This window comes from Citrus clementina, unplaced genomic scaffold (assembly GCF_000493195.1).
Source record: "Citrus clementina cultivar Clemenules unplaced genomic scaffold, Citrus_clementina_v1.0 scaffold_7, whole genome shotgun sequence".
Taxonomy (NCBI): Eukaryota; Viridiplantae; Streptophyta; class Magnoliopsida; order Sapindales; family Rutaceae; genus Citrus; species Citrus x clementina.
Window position 1 is genome coordinate 12700559 of NW_006262075.1, and position 12155 is coordinate 12712713.

At 34.1% G+C, this 12155-nt stretch overlaps 1 protein-coding gene across 1 annotated transcript in view; it reads left to right on the plus strand.

The window, feature by feature from the left end:
* The first annotated feature begins 343 nt into the window (after nt 1-343).
* Nucleotides 344-12155, plus strand: part of LOC18036408 (protein TSS) — a 13504-nt gene continuing 1692 nt past the window's right edge. Inside the window, 20 exon segments of the mRNA XM_024181159.1 lie at nt 344-487; nt 2871-3279; nt 3424-3485; nt 3690-3821; nt 3957-3998; nt 4092-4625; nt 5276-5427; nt 6306-6816; nt 6942-7004; nt 7091-7192; nt 7545-7859; nt 7937-8029; nt 8139-8240; nt 8336-8440; nt 8790-8923; nt 9137-9320; nt 9416-9547; nt 10228-10340; nt 10429-10510; nt 12023-12155. The exon segment at nt 12023-12155 is cut by the window's right edge and continues 72 nt beyond it. Of these exon segments, the coding sequence (XP_024036927.1) occupies nt 344-487; nt 2871-3279; nt 3424-3485; nt 3690-3821; nt 3957-3998; nt 4092-4625; nt 5276-5427; nt 6306-6816; nt 6942-7004; nt 7091-7192; nt 7545-7859; nt 7937-8029; nt 8139-8240; nt 8336-8440; nt 8790-8923; nt 9137-9320; nt 9416-9547; nt 10228-10340; nt 10429-10510; nt 12023-12155 (3544 nt within the window).

The window sequence follows — 12155 nt, forward strand, 5'->3', positions numbered from 1 at the left end:
AAAGCCCAACAAACCTTCTTAACCCAGAAATCCAAAGCCCAGTCACTGTTGGCAGGTGCCAAGACTGAAGATGAGTATTTGAAAGCCATGGAACAGCTCCTCGCCTCGCGCTCAAAGTCCTCCGTTGCAGCTTCCTCTGAAGATGAAGACGAAGAGGATGATGATGTCGAAGAGCCTTTCATTTCTCTCGGAGATGACAATGAAGATGACTGTTTCGGCATTTTCTCTCCGATAAAGCATTGTAAATAATTATTTGATTATTTACTTAAAAAAAAAAAAAGAAAAAAAAAAGAGAAAAGTTATTTATTTTCGGGTGGTCCTCTGGACACAAGTGAGAGCGCACATGTCTCTTCACCCGTATCGTACTATTCAAAGCTACGATCCATTTGTTACTGTGCACTTAAAACTCCGCTACAGTGAACAGTGCAGTTTGCCAGATGTTACTGTGCACTTAAAATCCCGCTACAGTGAACAGTTTAAAAGTCTTGTATATAAACCAAGAGGAAGACTAAGACTCCTCAGGTTTTTTCATTTCTCTTCTTCTCTTCCTTCTCTCTAAAACTCTCTCTCTCTCTCTAAAGTCCGAAGAGTTCAAAGAAATTTTCTGCTTACACAATAGTTCTATCACAGAGCTTTGGGTGATCAGACTAGTTCTTTATCTTCAATCTTCCCGTCTTTCAATCTTCCCTTCTGGAAAGATTTGAAAATTTGTAAAAGCCAACCAAAGCAAAGATGTATGTTTAAATTTCAGTTCTTTAAATTTTTTAAAGTTCAATGTAATTTAAATTTTCGCAATTTACTTTAAAGCATTTACTTTTCTGCAATTTAATTTTATGCACATTTAAATTCCAGCAATTTATTTTAAAGCACTTTTCTTTTCAAAGCATGCTTGCAGACTGATCTGTATCAGATCTGCCATATAAATTCTACATTCCTCTGAGGCAAAGAGACCGGATCTCGATCCTCAGTTGTAAATCTTCTCTTCTCCCTCCATTCCTTCAGAGCACCATTTCCGGGATCCGGATCTGGTACTGTGTATGTACCCAAACCTTTAAAAGAACCTAATCTAAATATGATAATAGCCCAATAAAAAGAATCAACCACGTTTAAAGCAACTTAACTTTATTTGGTAAAATAAAGCTGATTTGGTATATCGGCTGGAAACCCGAACGTGCGGACTATTGATCTGTTCTAAGTCAGATCTGGGTCCAAAGGCTTTACTTTGTGTAGCATCGGTCTGGTTTAACAACGCCACGTACCAATTAGTTATAAAAATTTGACCAACCGCGTTCAAATTTGTTTGAACACTGTATGATCTAAAGCAATTCTACTAAGCAATTCTACTTATATTCAAAGCTGGTAATTTATTTTAAAATTTGGAAAAGCCGATCCATTAATTGTTTAATTTGAGTTTTTAATATTGAAATCCAACGAAAACACATCCATCCTTCGATCCTATTTCCTTCTGGTATATATATATATAGATTTTTAATATTTTGTAATGTAATTATTTTTTTAATCTCAACCAATATATTAGATAATAGAGAATAAAAAAAAAGAGAAATAATGATGCCACAAATCTTAAATATTTAATGTTTATAGAGTTTGAAGAAGCCAAAAGGCACTAAACAAAAGATTGAATAATTAAATATGAGATTATGACATTAAAATTAGGCTCTAATGGCATTGTTGAGGGAAGATGAAGGAACATTCCTTCATATATTAATTAATTAATGTATTTTAAGCCACTAAAATTTAATTGTTGGCATAATAAAATAAATGAATATTTCAAGACTTATAATTAATTATTATTAATGGTTACATATTGTTGAATTTAAATAGAAAGAGGAAAAGACATGTAATCATTTATAATATAATAATTATTTTCTATTTTAATATTTTGTAATGTAATTATTTTTTTATTTTTTAATTTCAACCAATTTATTAGATAATAGAGAATATGAAATGATGAGAAATGTTGATGCCACATCACCTCTTGTAGTCCCAACTTTATATATATATATATATATATAGATTAATTCATATATTTTATGCCACTAAAGTTTAATTGCTAGCATAATAAAATAAATAAATGTTTCAAAAGACTTATAATTAATATTATTAATGATTACATATTGTTGAATTTAAATAGAAAGAGAAAAAAATTACAAAGAGCATCCACCAATATTTTAGATATTTTAGATAATAGAAAATGTAAAAAGATGAGGAATGATATATATTAATAAAGTTACTATTTATTAAATGAGTTAAATACAATCAAATTAATTATGAGAAGATGAAAAGTCAAATCTAAAAAAAATCTCTATTTATTAGATAATAGAGAATGTACAAAGAAGCAAAATGGTGATGCCACATCACCTCCTCAAGTCCTAACTTTATATATATATATATATAGATAGATTATTATTAATGATTGCATATTGTTTAATTTAAATAGAAAGAGAAAAAAAGTACAAAGAGTATCCACCAATATTTTAGATATTTTAGATAATAGAAAATATAAAAAGATGAGGAATGATATATTTTAATAAAGTTACTATTTATTAAATGAGTTAAATACAATCAAATTAGTTATGAGAAGATGAAAAGTCAAATCTAAAAAAAAAATTCTCTATTTATTAGATAATAGAGAATTTACAAAGAAGCAAAATAGTGATGCCACATCACCTCCTCAATTCCTAACTTTATATATATATATAAATAGATATAGATATATAGATTTAATCTAGAAGTATTTTAATTATAAAAAATATTTTTAAAAATAAGTTTGACGAATAGTTTAGTGCTTATAATTATTTTCTACTTATAATTAAGTTAATATTTAATAGAAAGAACTAAAATAATAAAAGAAAAAACCTTTGCCCGGCAATTCCTTGTTATTTACATTTTTGGCACTGTCCTTGACAGAGGACTACACCGAGGAATCTCAGGCCGTGGCACACGTGCGGCGGCTTCTCGACATCGTCGCGTGCACCACACGGTTCTCCAAGTCCAGAAACTCCCGATTGCCGCCATCGTCAGAGTCATGTGCCAGAAAGAACGGCAGTAGGCCCCACCCGCCTTCACCAAACTCTGCCGCTCTGTCTGATGGAGCAGCAACAGCAGCAGCAGATAACCGAAGCGGGACCCGCGCCACGTCATCGCCAGTTTCATCGGCGGTTTCTCCGAGTCTGGACATGGCGGCCATTCACCCGACGCCAAAACTCTCCGAGTTTTATGACTTCTTCTCTTTCTCTCACCTCACTCCCCCCATCTTAAGTAAGCCTAATGTTCATTTATTTATTTGTCTTCGTTTTTTACATGGTTGATAAAAAAAAAAGGAAAATGATATAAATATATGTGATTTTTTTGAATATGAAATTTGTTTATTGATTTTAATTTTTAATAATTTTGATTTTGAAGATTTGAGAAAATGTGAACGCAAAGAAGGAGACAAGCGCGACAGTGATTATTTTGAAATTCAGGTGCCATTTAATATAAAGTTCTGATTATTGTGGTTTGTTGTTGAAGGACTAATTAATGTTATTTTTGCTGATGAATTGGCCAATGAGTGTTAAAGATTTAATAATCATTGTCTGCTAATTAATAAGAATGCATGGATTATTTTCATGTCTTTGTAAGTAATGTGAGTATTTGAAAGTGCGGGAAACTGTATTTTGTGCTTACAGATAAAAATCTGCAATGGAAAGCTTATACAAGTAGTTGCATCAGTAAAAGGGTTCTATACTTTGGGAAAGCAGTTTTTCCAAAGCAACTCCCTGGTGGATCTTCTGCAAAATCTCAGTCGAGCTTTTGCCAATGTGGGTACTCAATAGTTGAATCTACAGATTATTTTTTTCTTTTTTATCTGAATGCATCTTTTTTTCCTCTGTAAATTCAATTAGCTTATCCTTCAATTGTTTTGTTAATAATTATGGTCATTATGCGTGATGCAGGCATATGAATCCCTAATGAAAGCTTTTGTTGAACATAATAAGGTAACAATTTCTGTGCTGACATAGTTTATTACCAATTCAAATGTGATTTTAACTTGATTTTACTGATATAGTATATTCATTATCCTTCTTCAGTTTGGTAATCTTCCCTATGGATTTCGAGCTAATTCATGGCTTGTACCTCCATCTGTTGCTGAGTCTCCATCAAATTTCCCATGCCTACCGGCAGAAGATGAGAATTGGGGTGGCAATGGCGGAGGCCAGGGAAGAGATGGAGAACATGATTTACGACCATGGGCGACGGAATTTGCTATACTGGCTAGGCTTCCTTGCAAAACTGAAGAGGAGAGGGTGGTTAGAGATCAGAAGGCCTTTTTGCTTCATAACCAATTTGTTGATGTCTCAATTTTTAAAGCTGTTGGAGCAATACGCCGTCTCATTGATTCAAATTTACACACTCAAGATACAATCAATGTCCAAAGGGGGGCAATCTTGCATGAAGATCGTGTGGGAGACTTGTCCATTACAGTAAAACGTGATACAGTAGATGCAAGCTTGAAGTCTGAGGTTACTATTAAAGGAAATCAGTCATCCGGTATGTCTGCTGCAGATGTTGCTCAAAGGAATTTACTAAAAGGTGTTACTGCAGATGAGAGTGTAGTTGTTCACGTAAGTCGATTTCTCCTTTACTTCTTATGCTTACGTTCACAGAACACACACATAAAAGACATTCATCAAAGCTGAAATTACTTACGTGGGCGGAATAATATAGCTCTACCTTTGTCAGGGAGTGTTTTTTCAGTCGGATTAAGATGTTTCACTCTGTATCGGATATCTAGCATTTGATGATGGCCTAAAATACCCATCCTCTTCATTCTCTCTTTCTACACATTTATGAATGCACAAGAAAGTCAATTTTAGGTTCTTTCCTAAGAATCACTACTCGTTACAAACCTTATATATCTGGTTTAGCTTCATGAATCTTATGTGCCATTCTGTTTGGTGACTCCCTATTCTGTTGAAATCACTTGATAGCAGGTCTTTCTACTCATTTTATCCATATCCCTCTGATTTTCCGCTTGTAGTTTGCTCCAGCTTAATGTCATCAACCCTTTTTGGGGAAGCCTATTAACCTTGGTTGGGCATGCTTGTATTATATCAACTAGTGATACAATTGCTAAAGTTTTCAGCATGGTAGATCTTGAAATAAAATTTTCTTGAAATATCTAGATTTATCTTCCTTTTCTTTTTCTCTTTCTTTTATTTTAGTTTGAAAGATTTTGTGATAAAGAGAACTGAAACAATATAGTTTTTGGCAGGATACCTCCTCATTGGGTACCGTCATTGTAAGACACTGTGGATACACCGCTGTAGTAAAGGTTGTTGGTGATGTGACGGAGAAGTTTGGCACACAAGATATTGAAATTGAAGATCAACCTGATGGAGGAGCTAATTCTCTTAATATTAACAGGTCTGAAATTGTAACACAATTCTTCCTCTGTCGATTCCTCTTAGCACACAAAGACTAGGAAATCTACAGATAGAGAATGGCTGTAAGATATGAAAAATTATCTTTCAACCACTAACCGTTTTAAGCTATTCTGCAAGATATCTTAGAAATGCTAACTGGTATGAGCTTCTTTGCTTAGTGTCTATCACAGTTGAATTCATGATGCAGAGCATTGTTATTCTCTTTATTTTTACCAAATAGAACAGGATTGAAATGCTGGTGTTGGGGATTCTTAAGAAAGGATAGCACCTGTTCCTTTTTCTTCCTGTTTAGATGGGATCTAATCAGTAGATGTCTGAACTCTTAAGGGGAGTTGATGTCAGATTTCTAAACCAGGTTTTCTTCAAGTGTTAAGTTTATGAATAGGCCAAAGAAAAGAAAGCTGATATCTAGTTAGGGATATGTACTCCTCTTTCAGCATCCTATGGACCAGAAAATGGCTTTTCCTCCATTAAAATAGGTGCGAGATTCTTCACTGTATGGGGATGCTTCACCTCTGCATAGTTGTAGACCACCTAAAAAATAACGAGTGGTTGCAGGAAACATTAAGTCATGGCTTTCACAATAATGGTTGAGTGTTTATAGTTATGTGCCCTGACATTGGTTTGTAATTGTTATATTAACAAAATAACCAACAGACATCGTTGATGATGTTCAAATAAAGGATAAAGGAAAGTATAATTACAGTGGATGCTCAGTTGCTGAAATAGGTCATCAGCTTTTTGGATTGTGCTATTTCAGAAAGTATTTAGACCTTCTTTGGTGGATTCTGCCTTTGTTTCATATACTCTTATATCTTTCTCCATTTAAGTTCTGACAGGGTAAACTATTTATTGCAGCTTAAGGCTTGTACTTCAGAAGTCTTTCAGTGCTGAATCAGCTAGAGGAGACCGGTCACCTCTGTGCAATTTGGATAATTCAGAAGCTCTTAGAAGTCTTGTACGAAGAGTTATTAAACAGAGTTTAGCAAAGCTAGAGCTGGAGCCAACTGCATCAGAAAGATCTATTAGATGGGAACTTGGTTCTTGTTGGGTGCAACATCTACAAAAGCAGGAAACCCTAACAGATACCAAGTCAATGAGGTCTGGCGATGATATTGAGACTGAACATGCTGTCAAAGGTCTTGGGAAGCAATTTAAATTTTTGAAGAAGAGGGAGAACAGACCTAACCTTGTTGGCAGCAATAATGAGGCTAACGAAGATGACAATGGACCGTGCAGCATGAATGTGGGAACTAATGGCAGACAGCAAAGCAATGGCGAGCTCAATTGTGAGATGGAATTGAAAAAACTAATTTCTGAAGAATCCTTCTTGCGATTGAAAGAAACTGGCACTGGCCTTCATTCAAAGGTTTCAAAATCTCAAGTTTGTTTTGCATTTCAACTGTAAAGTTTGCTACTTTTTGTGTTTTCATTATGCTAAATTTGGTTTGTTTTATTTTCATATGGAACTGGTAAAATTAATTTCTTGTGCAGGCAGTGGATGAGCTTATGAAAATGGCATACAAATATTATGATGACATTGCTTTACCAAAGCTGGTACTATTTAATTTATTTAGGGCCTTTGTTGCAGCCAATTTAGACGTGTGGGGATGGTTTATGGACTAATTTCCATTCTTTATTAGGTAACAGACTTTGGATCACTTGAACTTTCTCCGGTTGATGGCCGCACACTGACAGACTTTATGCATTTAAGGGGACTACAAATGCGCTCTTTAGGTCGCGTGGTGAGGAATTTCTCCCTCTCTTTCTCTCTCAGACATGCAACCTATTCACCCGTGGAAATCAGAATAAACAAATGTTGTCTTTCTTTATGTAAACAAAGCCCCTAAGTTATCTTTCTATATGTAAACAATCTCCCCAAGTCTTCCTGGATTGAATTATCAATGTTCCTTTTTGAAAATTGTACTACATGATAGAATTTTTGACATGGTGACCTTTTCCAAGATATTGAATTATTGTCGTCTTTAGATATTACTGTATGTTGTATGACATACAATATTTTGAGAAATTGACATGCTAATACTTGAAAGCCTGGTATTCTTCTTCTGTTGGTTCTAATCCCATTTACAAATTCAGGTTGAACTTGCAGAGAAGCTTCCTCACATACAATCACTTTGTATTCATGAGATGGTTACTCGAGCGTTCAAGCATGTACTTAAAGGAGTCATCGCATCTGTTGACTATTTATCAGACCTATCTGCAGCTATAGCTTCTTCCCTAAATTTCTTATTTGGCTGTTGTGAGATGGAAGATGAGCAAAGCTTGAATGAAGATCATATCCTTAGATTGCAGTGGCTACGAACATTTCTTGGCAGAAGATTTGGTTGGTCCCTGAAAGACGAGTTTCTGCATTTGAGAAAGATTTCAATTCTACGTGGGCTTTGCCATAAGGTAAGGTACTGTCTTTTCGGTTCCTTTGGCAGCGGATTATTTTCAAAGCTTGAATTTTGCTTGTAAACTTTACCCAGGTTGGGTTGGAGTTGGTTCCAAGAGATTATGATATGGAATGCCCAAACCCATTCACGAGAGATGATATTGTCAGCATGGTTCCTGTGTGCAAGGTGAGACTATTTTCTCTCTTAATTGTGTTTTGATTTAGTTTTTACATTCTCAATGAGTCACTCATTTGTAAATTGAATGTAATTGTGCTATTTTTATGGCATTCTACAGCATGTAGGTTGCACTTCAGCTGATGGGCGGACTTTATTAGAGTCATCCAAAATTGCCCTTGATAAAGGAAAACTAGAAGATGCTGTAAATTATGGGACAAAGGTAATAACCCACTCGATCTATACGTAAGAATTACATTATTCTTTTCATAATAAGGCATCTCTTGATCTCATATGATGTATTACTTGCATTGTAAGGCACTGGCAAGGATGATAGCTGTTTGTGGTCCCTACCATCGGACTACTGCAAGTGCTTACAGTCTTCTAGCTGTAGTTCTCTACCATACTGGAGACTTTAATCAGGTACGACAATCTTCAGTTGTATTTCAGTGTTAACTTGGTGATTCTAAGTCGAGTATAATTATAACGTCCTTCTGTACGGAGATTCTCATTCAGTGGGACATTTGATTTGAAACTGTGTTATGGCTAGTTTTTATGGTCTTGTATAAAGATATGCATTAGAAATTATAATTTTCTGGACTTAGGAATTACATGGACAGGCATTAGCATGATTTTGATATCAGATTATATATTTTAACTAAATCAAACACGTTCATAGTTCTTATGTTCTGGCATTTGGTCTAATGGCATCTGCGTCTGAGTGTGAGAGTGGCGTTCGTATGTACTCAAGATATCTTCTTCTTCATTTTAGGCAACTATATATCAGCAGAAGGCATTGGATATTAATGAGAGGGAACTTGGTCTTGACCATCCAGATACAATGAAAAGCTATGGGGATCTTTCAGTTTTCTATTATCGCCTTCAACACATTGAATTGGCTCTTAAGTAAGTAGCACTGCTTGATTTACCAGAGCAACTTTGTGATTTTCATTCTTTAACTGATTAAGGTTTATTTATTTATAAATTAAATTGGAAGTTTCAAAAAATGTGACCTTTGTATTGAATCTGCTTCGAACGAATGCAGTTTTTATCTACCTACTTTAGCTTTCATTTGTCTTTTATTGGCTCTAGCTCCTGATCATACCGTACCATTGGCAGATATGTAAATCGTGCCTTATTCCTTTTGCATTTTACTTGTGGACTTTCACATCCAAACACGGCTGCAACATACATAAATGTGGCTATGATGGAAGAGGGCATGGGAAATGTTCATCTTTCTCTTAGATATTTGCATGAAGCCCTTAAATGCAACCAAAGACTATTAGGAGGTGACCATATACAGGTTTTTCTCTCTCTATTTACGCATGTATACAGACTCTTTAGAATTATAAATCTTTCTGTTAACTCAGAATTTTGTTTGATTTCTTCACGTGACAGACAGCTGCAAGTTATCATGCCATAGCCATAGCTCTTTCTTTGATGGAGGCATATTCACTAAGTGTGCAACATGAGCAAACTACACTTAAGATTCTCCAAGCAAAGCTTGGACTAGAAGATCTGCGTACTCAGGTGACTACATGTAGTCATATTTTAATTGGTTCTGTTGTGCAATTTGGCTAGTTGGCTTCTTTCTTGTCAATCTTTTACAGGTGATATTATGATATAAAACAAATTGTATTGGAGGCATATTTTTGGTGTCAAATATGGATATGACTCATTCATTAATTGTATCGAAATATCAAAATACGGATATGACCCGTTTATTAATCGTGTTGACTTGTTTAATATTAAATACAAACAAATTAAAAATTAATTTTAAAATAACAAATGTGTCAAAAAAATGAGTTATAAATAAGTGAAAATGACATAAGTATGACATGAATAAGTTTATAACATAATGTGAGTATGACATGAGTCATTAATTTAGTGTTTAGTATATATTTTAGTTTTTTTTTTCCAATAATATTAACACATAATAATTGATATTTGTGTTATAAATGTATAATCATATTGAGATGGTCCAAAACAGATACGACATGGTTATTTATCGTGTTGTGTCAACTCATTTATTAATCGTGTCAATATTTGTCAACACGAATATGGGTCATATGTCATATTATGTTGTGTAATCGTGTCGTAATCCATTTTGCCACCTCTAATCTTAACTGTCATAAGAGAATTTCTCAAGTTCCATATTATTGATGGGAAGAGATTTTTGTTATTTTGTTGTATTTTTTTTCGTTTTACAGGATGCTGCTGCATGGCTGGAGTAGTTTGAATCAAAAGCTCTAGAGCAGCAAGAAGCGGCACGGAATGGAACTCCAAAGCCAGATGCGTCCATTGCGAGTAAAGGTCACCTTAGGTATTAACAGGGTATTCCCACATTACTTGTTTCTAAATTGTTGATTATTTCTTGTGGCACCAAGACCTATAATGATCGCTTTTTGCAGTGTGTCAGATCTCCTGGATTACATTAGTCCTGGTCAAGATTCTAAAAGAAGCGAAGCACATAGGAAACAACGACGTGCAAAGGTAGTATATACTTAGTGCCTGTTTAGTATGACTTATCTAATAGTCATAAATTTTTATTTAATCCCATAAGCTGTTATCAATTTTTTTTTTTGTTTAATTGTTTTTTTCGTAGAGCTCTTGAAAATTAAATAAGTTATTTTGCCTCTACTACCAAAAGCTCGAATTTTGTGCTTTTGAGAGTAGAGGTTAAAAAGTTTTTTTTAAATCTTAAAATATCTAAAATATTTTCTACTTATTTGATAATCTTATTTTATTCTTTCCAAAACATAACTTTAAAAAATTTACTTATTAAAGTAATTTTATAATTTTTAATAAAAGCTCTTATTGACAACCAAACAACACAAATTTTTTGGGTAAAAACTTTACTTATAAAATCTTTACTAACAAAAGCTCTACTCAGATAAGATCTATTTGAAAAGCTATGTCAAATGAAGCATTAAGCCTGCTGCTGTTCTCTGTTCCTTTTTTCTTGTGATGTCATCTGAATGGATTCTTAAACTAATTGTAGTTAGGATTTGGTATTTTAGAGTACACTCTGCTGGCTGCATATAGTTTTGGATTTGCTGATGACACGAGTAAACTTGTTGGCCATGCAAAATGCAACTATATATCTGCAGGATAATAGTTCTACTTTTCTGAGTGAACTCTGAAGGCACCAATTATAACATCCATTTCCAGCATAGAATCCCCTGCCCAACAAAAAGAAATCTAACATGCTTATACAGATCGCAGACATGATTGAAACTTCAGAAGTTTCTGATCTATTGATGGCCATAGATTGGGCCAGCTGATAGTTAGTAGGCAATGATGGAGGGTTGCTTGGTCAAGCTGCTAGTTCTTTGGAAATTCAGAGATGATGAGCAGAACGAGTGATAGTTTTTGTTTTCCCCCGTAATCATGAACAGAGTGGGAAGAAACCATTAATTTGAAGTGCAATGGATGGATATGACAGATCTATCATTTTGGCTAGTAGATGGAGTTCTTCCATTCTACTGTTATTTAATGGTTGTTTTTATTGATTCTAGAAAAACATTTTTCGATTTGGCAGTTGGAGTTTTGCCCTTTTTTTTTTTCTCCCCATTTTGTAGGCCTTGGAGAACCAAATAATACTACATATTAGATAGACAGGATTATTATGTGCTAATTTGAAGTATTACCTGGTTGACAATTTAAGACACTAGTAAAGTATTTTGCTATGATTATTTTTTTTTTGAGAATTCCTTGATTCAAAAGGCCGAAGAATTTCATTAGTTTAACATAGTATATATTAGCATAATTTCTCACTGAGTGTTTTTTTCAACATTTCAGGCATGTACATATCAAATTCCCATTATGTTCCACTGAATTCTGCCTCATGTTATGTCCGGATTTGTTGTAATAAATTTTGCTACTGTAAAATTACAAGATGATTGTAACTTAAAATGAACTATTTCTATTTGCTCAATTTTTGACATTTTATATGCATACAAGTTAAAAAGGTTTTGTTTATTTTTATTTTTTTTATTTTTTCAGGTAATGCAGATTAGGGAAAAGATTCATGGAGCACATCATGATATGATGGTGGAAGATGCACTGCCCCATGATGGATTGAAAAAGAGTATGACTATAGTGGAAAGCAAGACCGAGGAAGTAATAGAAGACGGTG